Genomic DNA, 18,957 nt, shown 5'->3' on the forward strand with positions numbered 1-18,957 from the left:
GAGACCTAAACATCGAGCCGGATCTTTCTTCTTTTTCAAATCTGCGCATGTGATGTTAATAGGTAAAGACATATAAGGTCTGAAAAACTCCCATGAAATGCGCCCCGACACCTCTGACGTTTAAATGATTATTTCAGGCTTTACAGGGTGACTTGCAGCAGCACACACACTCCAGATTTTTTCCTCCTGAGTAATTGTGACAATGCAGTTGATCAGCCAAGACATGTTTGGTGTCCTCTTCGGTTTTGCAATAAGCTATGATGACAATGCAATCAGCACCTAAATCATCACCCAGTAATGCTGAGTTACAAAACAGACTTTCTTATGTGTCCATTTTTACACTCTTACCTATATAAATGGTGACAGGCTTCAAGATATCTGCTACTGTTCGCATCTCACTAGCTATATGACATACATATAAGAAAAATAAACAGTTTTATTTGAGATTACTTAAAAGCTCAATATGGTTTGTGGCAAGCATGTAATGATTTAGACATACAGTTTGCACAACTCATAAGCTAAGTAGCTATTTGCCAGTTACATTAGCCTTGTTAGCAAACTTTACACACTAACTATAGGGGCAGGAGGAATGGAGAGTGAAGTGTGGTCTACAGATGTGGTGGACCAGCAGAAGGCATTAGCCTGGTGCTCCAGGCTGAATGCTCCTGATCAGCCCTGGCAGTCCTGCTGTTCTCTGTGTGTGAGAGCAGTGTGACCTGCAGGGAATCAGGTTACACACACCACCAAGTGGGCAGCTCTCAGCAGTGCGAGCGTGTCGGTTTGTGTGGATCTGTTATCAGTGCGCATGTGGCTTATTGGCAGCAGCTTCCTTTGAACGCTGCCCATCACATACACACATTTGGCCCTGGTGTCTGATAAACGGTCAGCCTTTAGGATGCTCACAGCCCCCTGCAGCTCCCTCCTCTGTGGGCATCAGCACTTGATTTAGGAAGCCTTATCATTATGGAACACAATACACTCCTACAAAATGTTCTGTAAAGATCTGGAAGGTCAAAGGAATCTATCTACAAGAGCTGTGCAATATATTGCTCACTGGGGTATTATTAAATTGAGCAGAATCTGTGGTTTGTGTGAACTGAGCTCCAGTATTGTATTTATGATGCTTACTGTTTGGTCCACTGGCTGTCACTAAACGCATTCAAATGGCACAGTTGCACCTGGCTAACAAACTTAAGCAAAAATAAGGTCAGTTCAACTGAGTTACAGCCGTGATCGATATGGAGAGCCAGAGGAAATGATAGACATAAGCTGGCTGTTTTCAAGAGGCAAGAAGATGCTGTTTTCACTGAAAGAGTCACTGTAAATGTATCTCCATCTAATGAGACATTAAATGAATGCTATTGTTCAGTTTATTCACATTGGACAGTACTGTTCACTGTACATTTGTCTTCAGTAGAGATGCAAATTTTGGTCAATTCTTTTGACCGATAACCAACAGACATCAGTCATCAATTAATTGTTAACTGGCAGGCATAAAAGTAAGAACATGACCATCAAAATATCGGTTATTAAATGGATAGCTCCAGTTCTGAAATCTGATTGGTTGAGCTGAATTCTAATCCACTGTAAAGTACTCCATGTACGCACACCTATAAGCGCACACTTCAACTGAATTATGTATTAATGTAGAAAGATACTATAATGCCGTCCTCGTATGAACATTAAAAGGCAGAACCGATATGTGGGACCAGACATAAGCGTGTATATGAAGTACATGACTTATATGAAACATATCCTATGTATGAACCCTGTTTTGTTTAAACCGAGGGGCTGACATCTATAATATGGTCATTACTAAATAGCTGATGACTGGAATATACAGTGATGGGCTATTAGAAGTTCAATATTTTAAAGTTCTAAAGTTATATTTACCGCTCATTACTAGCCGCATTACAACAAACATAAATGCCATGACCAGCGCTAACTTTGGCTCTATGTACCTCAGCAGCTCTTAAAAGCTGTCATCGTCCACCACGTCCTTTTTCTATAATTCTGCACACCCATGTGTGATTTTCAGACAGATATTTAGACAAGTAGATATTTACTTTTCACATGGTGCGCAAACTGTTGGAACCCATGAAAAATGTGGGGTCCTCCTCTTGAATTCCAATATGTAATCCTTAATCCTGTCACAGCATGGGTTCACTAATGCGCTGTGCATATGCTGTAAAGCATATTAAAATAACAATATGTAGCAAAAAATTTGCAACATCATACTCTGCACAAATCATGCAGCCCTAACCAGGATACTGAACAACTTAATTCCCTCTCTAAATGCACCCTTTTCACTGCTACAGTCATAACCAGGGGCGATTTAATGCACGGCATTACTTGGTCTGAAGCCCATTAGCAGGGGTCCAGACTAATTCAGGGCCTCTGACTAGCTTTCGTTATTTCCCCTCCACCCACCAACACACATAAAGCCATGTTTTTCTTTACACGGGTCATGCATATCCGTGACTGTTGACTAGCCAGATTTATTCAAAACATCAGCTCTGATGCTGAGTGCCAGCTGTATATGATGCATTTGACTTGAAAGTTAAAACCAGGTCAGGTACTTGTAGCAAAGTGTATGAGAGCAGAGCTCAAACAGAAAAAGACGTACCTTACAAGAACTAACTTTTATTTAAAAAATAAAAATAAAAAAAATCAAACAATGGCATTTTTTAGTTCAGTATCTGGGGCAACAACTTCAGCTAGCACACTGTTTAGCTCCCACAGCCAGAATGCCATGTTAACATTAGACTGATTGCTGTCTTCTTCTGTGGATTGAGGGATATTTTAAGAAATGGGACATTACTGAAGATATTTCAGTCAGGAAAAGGAGAAGAAACAGATAACAGTAAGGTATGTTTATTTATTGTTCCATTAGAAAAGCTCCTTGTGTTTTAAGATGAAGATGATTAAATGATAGACTATAGCTTGTTGTAGACCTCGCTCATTTTGGTGATGTCAGTGGTTTTACCAAGTAAACTCCACTGCCGGTGGAGAACCTCCGCAGTGTCGTAAGGTATCAGGTGAAATGTGACTAGGCTGGTTACATTAACTGAGATAAAGAAACAAAAACAAAATGACTGCCTTCTCAGTATAAATTTGAAACTTTGGAAGACCTTTTTTTGAAGTGGTCCTTTGTAGATGATTAATAAACTCTTAACAGATTATCCGTAACACATCAACAACATATCAGTGAAGTAGCAACAGTGAAGCATCTGAATACACTGAAGTAAATATCCTGTGGATGTTCTGTTGATACATTATTTACATTAAGTAGACGTGTTGTTAATATGTTACTTTCATTACGCTAAACCTAAGCTTACCCACCTTTACCCAAAACCTAACCCTCACCTGGGCCCTAATTCTAACCCTAACTTTAACCTCAAACCAAAACCTAATCCTAACCCTCATATGTGTTAGACATGTTACTGCGAGTCCACTGAGTGCTTGTTTCATCTAAAAGGACCACTCAAAATGAAGTGTCACCGAAACCTTTTTAGTGGTCTGATTCTGGGTTTAAGTTAAAGCAGTAATGAAGAGAGGATGAATGACAGTGCAAGACATTGCTGACTGGCAGCAGCAGTGTGTGCACCTTCATTAAAAGCAAAAGTTTTGAGCTTTTAGACGCTATGTGTCATCCACCGTGCGGTAACGTCAGGCACTGGTCCTGCTGATTGTTATGATGTGACTCTTTCCATGTTAACTAAATATGGTGTAATTTGTCCACATCAGTCAGGAGGGAACTCAGTTGTGTCATGTTGAGTTATACTGATTTTATTGACTTTAACTTGACCCCTTGGGCCCACGATCACCTGTAGCCCCAGGGCCCATGAGCAGGTTAAAGCACTTTTGGTCACAATTACCTCTATTTGGTCACTGTTTATCCAGGCTTTTTTTTTGCTTCCAAACAAATATGTTTATGTTTTGAAATATCGGAATATTTAATGCAAAAATCTAAAATACTGCAACGTGTATGTTTTTCCCAATATCACTCTGCCCAGCGTCACATCCCGATAAGTTTTTACAGGGTTAGAAAAATGGACAAAAATGTGACAAATCCAGCTCACATAAACAACCAAGCGAAACGGCTGAGAGCTTTTACACAACGTGAAATATTAACTCTTGCGAGCTATCTTTCTTCCCGAGCAACTTCAAAGCCGGTTTTATTCCCCCTGTAACTTCTGAACCATCTTTCTCTCCTGCCACAGCTTCTCATACATCCATCCATCACGCCTTTGCCCCCTCCGTCTCCGCTCGGAATAGAGATGTGAGGAAGCATAAGGCTTTACCTGGTCACGTCTTCATCATTATACCTGAACACGATGAGTGCCATCAGCCTGGTCGTGTCATTGGCCTCCCAGCCGCCTGTCAGACAGCAGCCACGGCATGATGAATCGCTCATAAACACAACATTACTCATTAATGAGCAATTGGGTGGCAGTAGGGAGAAGAGAGGACCGGAGGAGAGGCGAAGGAAGTGGAGGTTGGGGGGAGGGGGGGGTGCATCCACTGAGATTTGTAATGTCATTTGTCAGCAGGAAATCTGCATCAGAACTATTCTACTATTCAACATCATTTCTGAGATAATCTTTTGGGTCAGGTTGGAATTTCACATTTGGGTTTCTCATAGCCTGCCCCCTGTTAACAGAGTTTGGCCTGCATTTACCATGCTTTAGTTGGAGTCAGTTGTGTCCACCAAGGTCAATGAGGTCAACATGAAAACAACACATTAGAACCATGTTTTTTTTAATCCTGGCTGGAGTTCTACTGCACATTTTTTGAGTTTCTCCTCCTGTCAACACTCCAAATGAAACTCATTAACTAAATAACAAACCCTTTCTGATGAGAACCTGGGCTGTGTTCAAAACAACATGCTGTGTACTGCATACTGCGTACTGCTCCAGTATTTACTGCATACTGCATGCTATGCTTTATAGTATAGTATCCAAAGGGCAACAATAGCTGTGTACCACACTACAGGGCAAGGGTGCAACTAGACTGCCGACAACACAGGCTGAGCCTATTAGACTCAAACTCAAGATCTCAAGACCCATTTTCCTTAGGCCTCCCATCACTGCTTAGCAACCATTGCTAGTAACTTTTCTGCTCTTTAGCAGTGCGTGTGGCTATACTTTGGTCAAAAGATGCGCCTGTGTGATTGTGTGGCACCCGATACCATGTCAGTGGAGGGTGTTGTTTTCTACACATCTCCAAAGCCCAAAATAAACTGTGTGGTTTCCAAAGACACCTACATTTGCAAAAAGGTGAGTCATTTCATTTTATTACATTCGTAGTTGGTAATATGAGCTAGTCTGACTGAATAATAAGCAGTGTGACTCCACACAAGTGTGAAAAAAACAATGCTGGGCAGACTGTTTGTTTAAGACCAACTTTAGTAAGTAGACTTTATTGAGTAATAAGCAAACCCATCTCAAGACCAATAATTTGGACAAATTATTTTCTTTCGTTTTGCCATAATTTATGTATTAATAAAAGGCTGAACCTGGGGCTATTAAATTGTTTGAGGCTAATCAGGCAGTTACATCAGTGGTCCTCCTGAAACGGTCATGTTGCGTTTTGGAATTCAGTGCATCATGGAGAAAGCTCTGGCTGCATACTGGAATACTTGGCCAGGGTATCTTTGGTGTACTGGAGAAATTCATGTTGGTCACATACTGCACACTACATACTACTTTTGCACATAAGCTGTATCTAGTAGGCTAATTTGGACACAGCTTTGGTGTCTTAGAGCAGGGAAACACTACAACATGCAGGGCAGTGCTACTCCAGGACTAGGATTGAGAGCTAAGACACTGTCCACACATATCTGTTTCATTTATTTTTTTAAATCTGTCCATTTTAGAGAACTGAAAACAAAATGAAAATGCCCTCTCCCACCTTTTTAAGATTACTGACATCGTGCCATTAACTTCCACATGGTTGTTGCTGTCTTCGTTCACACTCATTCTGTCTGAAAAACGGCCGATGACTTGGTTGTGTCTGTGTGCAATTTGAGGATTGATAACATGTTTATAGCTGAATTTAGCTTCACCTCAGATTTTACTTTACTTTAGATTTACATTAAATCATAGTGCAGCTGTGTCAGAATCTACTATACTAGGTTCTTTAAAATGGGCGTCAATGTGAATGCAAATATTGAAAATATGTCAACAATTCCAAGATATGTGACTTGATGATCATTAACCAAAGTCAAATTTGAAACGAGAAAAGTTATAAAAAGAACTGTTTAGAAGTACATGGACGGTTCTGAGACGGTGTAGCCATGATAAAGAAAGCAGCCCCACAGCAGCAAGTGGTAGATTTTGGGTCCACTTTTTCAGCTTTTATTTTCTGGCAGAAAACTTTCAACATGTGTGATATATCGTCACTTTGTTACAAAAAGTCTACTTCAGCTTTGCACGCTATGTTTTGCATAATACGCTTGCTAGCAATGTTCTTTTTGAGGCATTTTGAGTCGTTCTTGTGAGAATCGAGAGATTTTCAAGATTGCTGGTGTGAACAAAATGAAGTTTACCTAGACTAAAAACTTCTGGGACATTTTGAGGGCACACATGAACAAAAGAGTTAGTGTGATTTAAACTAAATTTTGCATAATTGCTGAATAACATATAAACTTTTACACATGACTGTATATGAACATACTGACTAGTAGATAAAGGAGGGATTGGACCAAATATACAGCGGCTTTATTTGCAATGACTGAAAAGTAGTTCTGTGCCACTAAATGCTGTTGTTTGTCAGTTTATGCCTCTCCTTCAGCCTCCTGAATGAATGGGTTTATAATGTGAATGAACCATAAATCATTCTGACCATGAATGAGAACTACAAGTAACCCTGGCACTCACAGAGAATCAATGCATAAGTGGCACGCGCATGCTGTTTCCTCCCTCGTACACACAAAACCTGCTCTAAATGGTAAACACTGTTCCCCAATGAATAAACATTCACTACAGCAGGGCTTGCATATTATTCCAGAGTCAAAGCACATTGTTGCTGTGCGCTGATTCACACCTCACCCTTACCCTTACTGAGACAATCATATACAATAATTCCCAGTGAGAAAACATAAATATCACCTCTTAAAGGCTGATTTATACTTCTGAAAAGATGCAAGTAAACATATCTGTGTTGAGATGCAGAGAAGGGGTTTACAGAGAGAGATTTGCAGAGGCCATAATATAGACACGTCCAAAATCTCATCTACCCACCTTGCAAATCTTCAGAGCTGTGTCAAGCCAAGCCACATGTCAAGCCACTGCCCCGTATTGCACACATTCACAATACGTGCAGACACCTTTGCGAATGTGTGCGCATGAGGGCCACAAATATTTGCAAATTCACAGACTAGAGGGCTGCTACTGAACCCAAGAATGACCGGGCCCAACAAAATATCAAAGTATCTGTCTTGGTTGAGGCTCTGGTTTGTCTGGATTTTTTATCCAGGTAATCGCCCCAATTTTAGTCATCACCAATTCCACCCATTGCCTAGGTCTCCTCCATCACACGATGCTAGCTGAGAGGGTGAAGCTTAGAATGTGCTTCCTTCAAAACATGTGAGGAGCCACATCTGCTGCTAACTCAACGTCAGTGGTCAGCTCAACACGCTTGGAGGAGAATGCTAACTGCCAACTCTTATTTTCTCTAACAGACACCTGCACTGGCTACTACTGTGGGCCATCTTACCTACTCAGAGTGAGCTAGTCCAATTATGCTCTGCTGGATCTCCAGCCATGGATGGCTGTAGCATTTGTAGATAATAGTATGTAATGTCTTTGACAGCTGTGCTACTCTGCAACCCTTTCAGTTTGTTTTCTATTGAGTGATTTTTATAGAGTAGATTTGTTTTGAAGGAATATGGCTAAGTAAATGTCATGCATTTCCTCTCTCTAGTATAGTCTGGTATGTGTACAACAATGTGTACAATCAGAAACTGTTGAAAAATTCGAAAAGAGTCCGGGACATCTTCATTGTAGGAAGGTTATGACCTTGTTGTTACATCAGATAAAAAGCAAACTGGTCACACAAATTGTGGAGCTTTGATAGTATTCTGAGTTACAGCAGGAGGACTGGTACGTCAAGTCTTCAGAGATACATTTACCATGGATGCCGCTGTTCAGCACTGTCAATGTCAGAGCCTGTTAAGTCAGTGTCAGCTGCACCAAAAGCATGGGTTATTCATTTTCTTTATATGATCAACTCCAGCGCCCAGTAACAAAGCAAAGCACTGTAAAACCGTGTCTGTGATACTGAGTCAGATCTGGTCGGGTCTCTAAGTCACAGTTACGAGTTGGGCTCTTTAATTTCACAAAACATAGATGCAGAAAGATAATTCAGCCTTTAAGCTTCTAATTTTTTTGTCCATACAGTGTCTAACATCTTTCTGCAGCCCCCTAGTGGCATCGTCATTTAAATAATCTAATAAAATATTTAAAATACATTGTTGAGACTCTATGTTGAGCTGGGGAATAAGGGATGAGGACCACCCCCATCTCTCCTTACAAAGACATCAACACAGTTTAAATTAACAATCTCCTCCAATACATTTTATGGCTAATGCTAAGGGTTGAAGATGAAGCATGGTCTGTTTTCCTCAATATGGTCATAGAGTTTGAAAACTCAAACAAGTAACCAGCACAGCAAGCAAGTTACTCCTCATTACATCATGCTCCCAGTAATCAGAGCAACTGCGGCTGGATCTCCTGAAATAGACTAAGCCTTATCTTGGACTTAATGATTTCAACAGATGTTCTCCACTGAAAACCAAACTTGACTGTGGCTGTAAAGCTTTGCTCTGTCATCTCCATGCCCTGGAAGAAATAAGGGTACATCTGGACCTCAACAGGTCTAATAGGGTTTAATAGGGTCTACTGGACCTGCAACAAGTTTAATAGGGTCTAGTGGAGGGTCATGGCTCACTGTGACACTGGTCTGCTCCAAAAAAACTTGCTTGCTGCCCTCCACACCTCAAACACTGAGAAATAGCATGTGCACTGCTCCCTCAGCCAGAGGCTATTTGGAAGTGGGGCTTTGATCTAATATTTAGTAAGAGTGTTTTTTTTTTCCCTTAGACTTTTAGCACTGCTGTGCTATGGAGCCCTATAGGACATCTCAGCTTATGACTCTACAACAGAAACGCTGCTTTGTCAAAAAGTATAGCGCTTGCTCTTTCCTGCCCAAAGACAGAATTATGCAAAAGATCACTTAGGCCGAGTTCACAATATGTTTTAATATCCATAAAAACACACTGATTCACACTGCTGGTCTGTTTTGTGTGTTTATGGGTGGAGGCAGACGTGTGTGAGAAACTTATTGAAACATGAACGCTCACAAGCAAAAACTACTTGATTGCTGCTCTTTTTAATAAAGGCAAGCAACAAGTTGACTACAGTGATTACTTTTTCTCGAAGAGGTGCATTTTTTACGGATGTCCTTGTGAACACAGCCTTAGTCTCATGGGGCCAGACCTGATGCTGTAATGAGAATACACGTCTCGAGACAAGTTGCTAAACTTTTGATGCTTGATTACTGTGAAATACGCCACTAACAAACGTACGCCCCCTCCAATATCTTCTCCTGCGTGCTCTTTTAACGTCTAATCAATAATGCAAGCAAAACAAGCTAGCCAGCGATTAGCTGATGTTCGTTATTCCAAGTGAATATTTCAGGAACACCGATCAATTTAGTTTTGTCAGAAATGTGCTCGAAGCACAAAACTGATTCCATGAAATCACTTCCAGTACATTACATTCATGGGTTAACAACAGGCTTGTTGCACCATCCACTACTTTGAGCTCTGCTTTCATAAGGCATTGTATTAGTTAAGAAATTTCACCTCGAGTTTGTGCCAGCCCACAATTCTCATGATTATCCCCAGATGTTCTCATTGCAAGGTCACTTTTAGTCCCACAAGACTAATCATAACTAAATCCTATCAAAACTAACGTCACTGGTGGTACATTCAGAGATTCAGCACCTCATGTCTCATTTAAGTCGTTTAAATCTACTGCCAGAGGCTGGTATGACGAATATTTTGACGGTGGACACAGGAAAATAAATCAGCTTGTGGAACTGAAGTTTCTGAAGCAATGAGAAATCACATTCTTAAATGAGAAGAGTAGCTTAAACAGCAGAAACATACATAACTTCATATGTACTTCATATAACATTTATAACTTCAACGTGAGTGAATGCATGCAGCTTCATTTGCATATATGGACTGTATAGATTGTGAAAATCAGATTGTGTCAGCAATCAGATCAACACATTTACATGCTTGCTTTGCAACCAGCCAATAAACTCACAGAAGATGACGTGACGTGAACATAGCGTAAAACTTGAACTTCATGCTGTGGCTTTTGAACATGGCGCCACTTTATCTGAAAATCTAAACATACGTCGTCTAGAAGATGAAGAATATTTAAATCCTTCATTTCGTCAAGCATGTAGTTGGTTTCAGCATCGCTCCAAAAGTGTTTTGCTGCCATCTCGCAGCAACACTGCTTGCTTGTTTCCGGTACTACGGTCTGTTTTCGTGCATGCACAGATAGAGAATTCCCGAAAGAAATCAGAGTAAGAGTACACATGCACTGAGAAATCTGATCACTGAACTAAAATCCAGCTCTCTTTATTGGATTTCTTAATCGGATTTCTAGACCTTAATCCAGTCTAAGAAATTGGAGTATGCTGATTACATGACCATTTGAATATCAGATATCAGATAACTTCAGAAATCTGATTATGATCAGATTATCAATGTAAATGCACTCATTGATATGTTTTGAAATTTTAACCAAACACAGTCAGTCAGGACATGTTTAGAGTCCAGTGTTTGCTTTTTTTTAGTTTTGCACTGAAGCTCAAATATTAATCTATCTAACAAGCAATAAAAGTGAAAACTCTCAAATCATCACAGAATTGAATTTTCAAGTAATGTCTCATAGACTAATAGACTTACTTATGTGGGTTCTGACATTGTATGACAAACTGTTATCTATAAAAATGTTCAGTCAGAATTTTAAAATTTGCTACTACTGTTGCTATCCGAGAAAAATTCCACCCATTTTTCAGATAACAGTATGTCATACAGTGCCAGAAACCATGTGAAACCAAGTGCATGTGAGCTTATTCTGCACGCAATTTTTTCATCAAATGATCACTTTAAAAGTCAAAGTATGATGAATGATGAATAAAAGACAAAACAAAAACCTCAGTTGTTCAGTCAAACACAGTACATACATGTTTTAAAAGTCTAACCTAGAAGCACAGCTTGCCTTGGACTCTCCACTGCTATGTCTACTGTGAGGAAATATGGTAGACAGAGTGAGAAAAAAATCCACAGACCTGTAGCAGTTAGGGCCCCGGCAAGCAGCAGCCATGGGCCAGCTGAAGGCTCACTGGCTCCCACACTGCCCCTCTAGAGATAAAACAGTGTGCCCTGCAGCCTCGTGCAGTCCCACAGCACAGTGTGAAAAAAGCTGTTGTGCCAGAACAGGTGGGGTTAGGCTGGGATTTACTCACGGGGGAAATAAAGGAGTTAGAGGAGGATTGTGACTTCCATCCTCCATCCACATGATCCGCAACCCACTGCTCTGATGTAATACTGAGTAACAGCGAACCGCTGACTGAGGCAAAGGAAAAATGACTGTTAGGTCAGCTTGGTTACGTCCCACTGCAAGCAAATTCTGTCCATTAAGCAATTAGCACCTGACCATACTCTGGGGCATGTATACCAATTCTGAGCAGGCCTAGCTGACCTCTATTTTGGGTCATGAGGGAAAAGGTCTAAGTGACATGAGCAGGAGCTTCAATCACAAAGACTGCTCAACTGATCAGTGTTTCAACAGGAACGGTGACCTAAGTGACATTTGCATTTAGATCTATGGGAATGACATCAGTAAACAGGGTGAAAAAATTGTGTTTAAAAGTGTTCATTCAGTGACCATGATGCTTGTGCATTAGTGCGATATGTAAGGCTGGCTTTACACAGTAAAACACTCATGCAACTTCAGTTGCTTGAAACCTACATGAAACTAAATTGCACTTGAGTTCCATACCAAGAGACTAAAAGTGTCCGGCATCTCATTTGAAACTCTACTGCAACAGCTGCACCCATCTCTACGTTTCATGAAACAGCCAATCAAAACTCTGGTAATGCATGATGTAATCACAACAAACAACATACTTTGAAAACATTGATTTTACTCAGTCAGGGGACAAGAAAATGAAACAGGATGGTTTATTGGGCAATTTTAAAGCCCAATAGAATAGCTAGATTAATTTTCTCCTTGTTTCGGAGCTCAAATTCACCTGAGGATACAAAGGATGAAAATTATTAGAGAAGAGGAGAGTGTGGTCCACAATGAACTTCTTGTGCTTCTAGGACAAGATGAGCGAGACATCAAGTGCGCTGTAACCATATATAATGGTTAAACATCAATTTTCAAAGGCTTAGCACATAAGATAACAGATAAAAAAACTCAAATATATACTGAAGAACTCTAGATAGAAAGATAAAAGACAGATATATAGATATAGAATAAAAAGAATGTATATTTTTCAGCTGTGATCGCCAAAGATGATAAAATGCTGCAAATATGTAAATAATCACAAAATATGATCTAGTGGAATAACTGAATGTGTTGCGTGCAACTTCGATTGTTTTTTAATTGTTTAACAATTAAGTTGCACACAAATTATGTTGCAGGCAACTCACAACATGCAACCAGCTGAATGAAAGTTTCGCCGTGTAAAGCCAGCCTAAGGAAAAACAGAAGAGCAGCTGTTCCTCAGGTGACTGAGAATGTCAATGCAGGACGTGATCAGACTGTGTCCGCAAGAACATCCTGCCCATAATTACATAGAGAGGGATATTACATTAGGGTTGCAGTGCATAAACTCTTAATTACAGAGATGAATGTACATTTGAGAGTTCAGTGGAGCAAAATTCAGAGACGGAATCCAAAGAAACAAGTGATACGGTCAGATGAGCCATCTCTTAATATATTCTCCACAAGTGAGCAAGTGCATGTGTGGCATACACCAAGAGAACAGTACAGCCTTGAATGCTTGACCCCTACAGTGAGGGTGTTTGCTGGCTCTGTCATGCTCTGGGGGCTTTTTGCTGGCATGACTTGCGTTCACTTGTCCCCTTAGATTTTAGAGAGGGTCATTGCAAATCAGTGCACAGTTATTCTAACTGATCACCTTTATCCTATGATGAAACATTTCCATCCTTATGGGAGTGGACTCTTCCAGAATGACAGTGCCTTCATCCATACGTTACAAGGACACATCCATTTATTAGCATTTTTGCCACATATTGTTTAGTTGAAAGACTATAAAATCCCTGAAAGATTATATGGCTCCTAGATGTATACTTAAATATTTACCCTAATATTTACAGGTGCCTTAAAACATTACATTTTTGAGTGTTATGTCTCTCAGTAAATTAGGCCTATTACTCTACGAAACAACACGTGCTTTGCATAGGATGATATATAGGCAATGCATCTGAAACTTCTTCACACCCCTGATGCATCTCACTGGTATCATGTATCACCTCAGATGTGACCACATATTTGCATTTGCTTTTATGCCCCGCGTCAGGAAAAGACAAGGTATCATTGACCAGAATTAGTCACTGTGAAATTATCCTTCAGGCTGAAATACCAAGAGACTAAAAGGCAACACAGATCAGTCATGTAGACGGATGGGCTCCAATAAAAGGCAACCACTGTGACATCCACTTTGGCCAGATTTACTTTTCCCTTGGAACTTTAAATGGAGCTTCCTGTAGAAAGAAAAGCCGTCCCCATGACTGAGTGGAAGATCATTAACTAACCTGGCTGGCCTAGCTGAGGGAAACAATGGTGCTCCAGAAAAGCAGTGTTTTTATTCACCACTAACTTATCAGTGACAATGGGAGATTCACATGAGATTAAAAGGCCATGGAGTGAACTATGTCAGCTTTTAGGGCTTTTAGGTTCATAGAACTAAGACGATGGTTCAAGTTATGGCTATCCTGTATCATAAAAAAAACGTACTCCACATGCAGAATCAAGGCCAGATATAAATGTCCAATTTACATAGGCTGCATATATCATAGACGTAGAATGCATACTTAGACTGCACGTAGACTACAGGCCTCTGAAGTTGTGTCATCAGCATCATACCTATATTAGAAACTCTGGGTTTAGTCTGGTTTTCTCTCTGGGAAAAATAAATGGCATTTTCAAAAACTGCCAGTATAGCAGTAGTAAATAAAATTGTTCCAAAGCTGACACAATTTGCCATACATCAATTTGTTCCTCAGTTGTTAGATCCTCTGAATTATGGGCTTTGCTATATGCTGGCTAACACTGCTATGCACTGAACAGACACCATAAGACTGGCATCCTCACCAAAATACCCCAGCAAGCTTTGGCCGTAGTAGACCAGAGTTTGAGCTGCTGGTGTTGGTGTACAATGCTGCTGGTAGGTATATATACTGTTGAAGTTTAATAGTAGACTTACTTTGATGCAAGATCATTTAAATCAGGGGTGCACAACTCCTGTCCTGGAGGGCCGGTGTCCAGCACGGTTTGTTGTTGTTTGATTACACTTATCTGTTAATTGCCAGGTTAAGTGGGTGTGTTTGAGAAAGGAAAGCTCCAAACTGTGCTGGACACCGGCCCTCCAGGACCAGAGGTATGCACCCTAATTTAAACGCAAGACCACTGGGCGATTTTCCAGATCCGAATGTGAACACGACCCTGATTACAAAATGACATGGTCATTTCTTATGAGATGTAGTGCTTCAAACTGAGCTCTGTGTATCGTTTTCTTCCATGCTTTTGCCAAGTCAACTGCACTTTTAGGCGTGCAGCAGTTTTGTACATAACACACACGCTTACTGAAAGCTTAGTACATCTGGCCCTTAGTCTTTGAGTGCCGTTAAGGTTAAGTTGCTCTAGGCCCCTCGATTAGCATGAAAACGCGTCATGACTCAGCATATGTTCGAAAGTTCCAAACATCTGATAGTACAGTAGGCACTTTAGGTCAAAGGCCTAATCCATGAGAGAGAAATCGTGTGAAAGAGGAGGGAGAGAGAGAGGGTTCGTTTGAGTTTGTTTGGCTGCGGGTAGGAGTCGGACAGCTTTTGAGTGGGCACTCCACTGAGCCTGTCCTCCAGCTACTCTCTAAAATAGGAGCTGTAGTCAGATTCGCCGTCTGCACCTGGGATAAGACTGCGCACTGCGCAAGTGAACGCGTTTGGCAATAAGTAACTTAGTAACTAGCCCACACGCTTGACCTTCGGCCCCTCTGCATTCCCACACGCTCTTACGCACCATCGTAGGTTCCGCTCTCCAGCAGCAGCCCACTCTCTTCCAGCACGCGAAACTCCCCCACGCTGATGAAATTATAGTCCACTCCAGGAACCTCCCCCTCCCTCGGCTGTCTTGTGGTACCTGCCAAAAAACACAAACAAGGGGTCACAGTGAGTTGTTAGATACTGGGTGAAAAATTTCACGGATGTTTGTGCTCATACATGGACGAGAAGGGAAGGTAAACAAAAGATGAGAGATACGCAATTGCAGTTTGCTAGCTTTTATTTATTTTATACTCTTAAAAAAAGTTTACCAAATGGTTCTTGGCTTGGACATATGGTATCTTCACATCATGTGGAGTTTCTTTAAATTTGAAAAGGGTCTCCACATATGGACAACTCACTTACACAAATGGTTCTTTGAAGAATCCTCCACTGAAAGGTTTTTAGGGAATCACAAATGGACTGTGACAGGCACATAAGTTTTGAATACCTTGTTTGATTTGGTATGTTTTACACTCAAGTACACACTTTCTATAATACAAACCAAATCGAAAGCATTCAAAACATACAGAATGGTGCAAAAGTCAGAGACCACCCCACATTTATTAGATTTCCGTTCATTTTTCAGGAGGATATTTCTCAGGAGGTTAGATGTAAAGCAATCCAATTGCATAAAGATGAGAAAAGTCCAAAGGAAAAATGTGGAAAGGTAAACTAAATACAAGTACATATAAACAAAATGAGACCAACAGCTATGCAAGACTTGGTAGACCACCAAAAATGTGATGATCAGATAATCAGTACTTTAAGGCTTTCATCCCTGAGAGATGGTAGAAAAATCAAGCTTGACTCTTCCTTCATATTTGAAAAAATCCACAGATGTTTCAGTCCATCCTTCCACTGTGAGAAGACAGCTCAACACTATGGGTCTAAAAGGATGTGTAGCCGTCAAGAAGATCTTACTGAGAAAAGAAAATAGACAAAAAAGAAGAAAATTTGCAAAATCAAACAAAGAAACTGCCAGTGCTCTCAAAACACTGGACTGACCACCCCAGAGTCCAGACCTCAACATTATTGAAATGCAACCAATTTCTAAGACTGAACTTTGGAGGTTGTGAAAAGAAGTAAAGCTGTAATAAAGGCAAAGACACATTTAGTGACACACTAAATACTGAAAAATGGTATTATATTTAGTTGTTGAGGCTTCTGTGTGATATTCTGTTAAATAAGTTTTAGCTCAGACACTGTGAAATGAAAATCTTGTACTTAATGGCTGTTTTGAGAGCATGTTAAATGGATGAAGTGTCTCTGATTTTACACAGTACTGTATGTCCATGTCACAGGTTCTTCTAGGGCATCTCTCCAAAGGACCCTTTTTGGCAACCTAATTTGCAAGTGGGCAGGACAACATGTCTGGGATGTACAACAGCTGACTCTAACTCAAAACTACCTAGCGTGTTTTTAGCCTCTCACCGTACCACAGCTTGAGCCCAGAGACCAAAACAACAGCTGTTTTGTTTAGAAGTACTTTCGGCACAATACGAGGAAGAGCTGCTCGCTTCTGTCATGTGATTGGTCAGTTTTAGAAGCTAAAAAAGCCTGTGCTTAAGGTCAACGTCCTTTCCTCTTTACTGTTGGTTTTCCAGCCTGCCTTATGCCCCAAATCACTGTCACAGTCCTGCTTTTCATCAAACTTCAGTTTCAACATGTCTTTTCTGCTGTATAAATCTAAAATGAAGCCATTGAACCTGGACTTGGTCTAGAAAAGACTACAGTGTTCCTTCAGAATGAGGACTTGTTCTCCTGTAATTGTGCTGTTACTTCAACTGAACTATGAAATGACCTTCTCACTTCCAGCCACATTTGATCATTACCTACTGCCACAATGAACACTATTTTGAAGCATACTGCTTTTGGAATGCAAACTCTTACAACATTCTTATCTAACAGTATGCTTGTGATAGCTAACACACCCATTTCCAATTATGTAATCAGTGCATTATGCAATAAACTGGGTCTTCCAACATAGTTTTCTCTGCATAATGGAGGATCTTACTCAGTACCAGCTGATCAGCCATAGCGCAAGCTGGTCTACAATGACAGTGTGAAAAGAAAGGCACATACAATCTGGGATGGGATATAACGGTATACAAGTATTGGGAATACATATTCAGCATGCAGAAATGATTTCAGTTCTAGTTACATTTTCCAAGTAACATTTTGTAAAAGCAGTGTTGGGAGTAAACTTACTTTTTACCTTTTTAATAATTTTAGAATACTTAGCCACTGAACAAAAAAAATATATATAAACCATCTTTAAAAGAAACACCATCAATGCTTGTTTATTAACTACTTTAAAATCACAGGGGTGAAAAAAAGCTTCATTACAGACATCTAAGTTCCTACTAAAGCCAGAGTGGACTGATAAATCAATGTGATGAGTCAGTTATTAATCTCAGTGTTACTGAGCTCTGCTAAAGCCAGAGTAGACTGATAAATCAATGTGATGATCAGTTATTAATCTCAGTGTTCCTAAGCTCTGCTAAAGCCTGAGTAGACTGATAAAGGTGATGAGAGCCAAAATAAAGTAGAGAATTTTGCAACTTCTATTAAAGCAGCGTGAAGGGTGGAGCTTATCCCAGAGCTCAACGGGCGGAAGGCAGGAAACACCCTGGACAGGCCGCTAGTCCATCACAGGGCAGACACACAGACATACACAGGTCACACACACTCACACCTAGGGGCAACTAAGCATCTTCAACTGGCCTGACTGCATGTCTTTGGATTGTGAGAGGAAACCGGAGCACCCAGAGCAAACCCATGCAAACTCCACACAGAAAGGACCCTGGTCACCCCAGCCAGCAAACCCACTGCACCACCATGCCGCCCACATGCAATACCTAATAGGGTAAAATGGCTAACCTTGTAGCTGTCCTCAGCGCGTACCTCTGAGAGAAACCGTGAACAAAGCACAACGGCTAAACCGCACTGAACTGAACCGGAGGGAAGGTTACTGTTGTATGGATATTGAGTAAGCTTCCTAATGACATTTCATTAGCATTAGTGCTGTCCGCCTCTGGTTCAGTACCACCGGTCTGGGTGTAAAGAGAGGTCTGTTTGAGGAAAAAAACCTACATCCCCAATGACAGCCACCAAGTACTGTGAAGCTGTGGAACAAAGCCAAAAGCTGCTGTGAAGGAGGGGAGAAAACAATTAGCAAAGCAGTTAAATTAGCGAAGCAGCTTCCACAAGTTGCTAACATGCTGAGCTGCTAGCCACTAAATCTCCTTCCTGACAAACCTGGGGTCTCGTTTATTAAGTGTGTAAACACAGTTTAGTGCGTAAATCATGCACATGCACACGTTTACACACAGAATGCAATTCGCTTACTAACAAGATTATTAGTGACTATTTTGATCATGCAATGGAAAAAATGTTCCGGTAGTTCAACCTAAAGGAATACTTAATGTGTTAATAAGCAGTAAAATAAATGCTTTTATTGAAAGTACAATTAAAATTCAGATGAACAAGAGCAATAATTTCAATGAATCTAAATCTCAACTTTTGCTGTGTATGCCTTTTTATAGAGCGCTAATGAGAGACGGGAGACAGCT

The 18,957-nt window shown here is 40.6% G+C and overlaps 1 protein-coding gene across 2 annotated transcripts in view; it reads right to left on the bottom strand.

Moving 5' to 3' along the window:
• Nucleotides 1-18,957, bottom strand: part of magi3a (membrane associated guanylate kinase, WW and PDZ domain containing 3a) — a 236,802-nt gene that overhangs the window by 78,798 nt on the left and 139,047 nt on the right. For both annotated transcript variants that reach the window (XM_036591340.1, XM_036591339.1), the window contains exon 3: nucleotides 15,363-15,482. In XM_036591340.1, coding sequence (XP_036447233.1) covers nucleotides 15,363-15,482 — 120 coding nt within the window. The remainder of the gene's footprint in view (nucleotides 1-15,362; nucleotides 15,483-18,957) is intronic.

Source organism: Colossoma macropomum, unplaced genomic scaffold (assembly GCF_904425465.1).
Source record: "Colossoma macropomum unplaced genomic scaffold, Colossoma_macropomum, whole genome shotgun sequence".
NCBI classification, from domain to species: domain Eukaryota; kingdom Metazoa; phylum Chordata; class Actinopteri; order Characiformes; family Serrasalmidae; genus Colossoma; species Colossoma macropomum.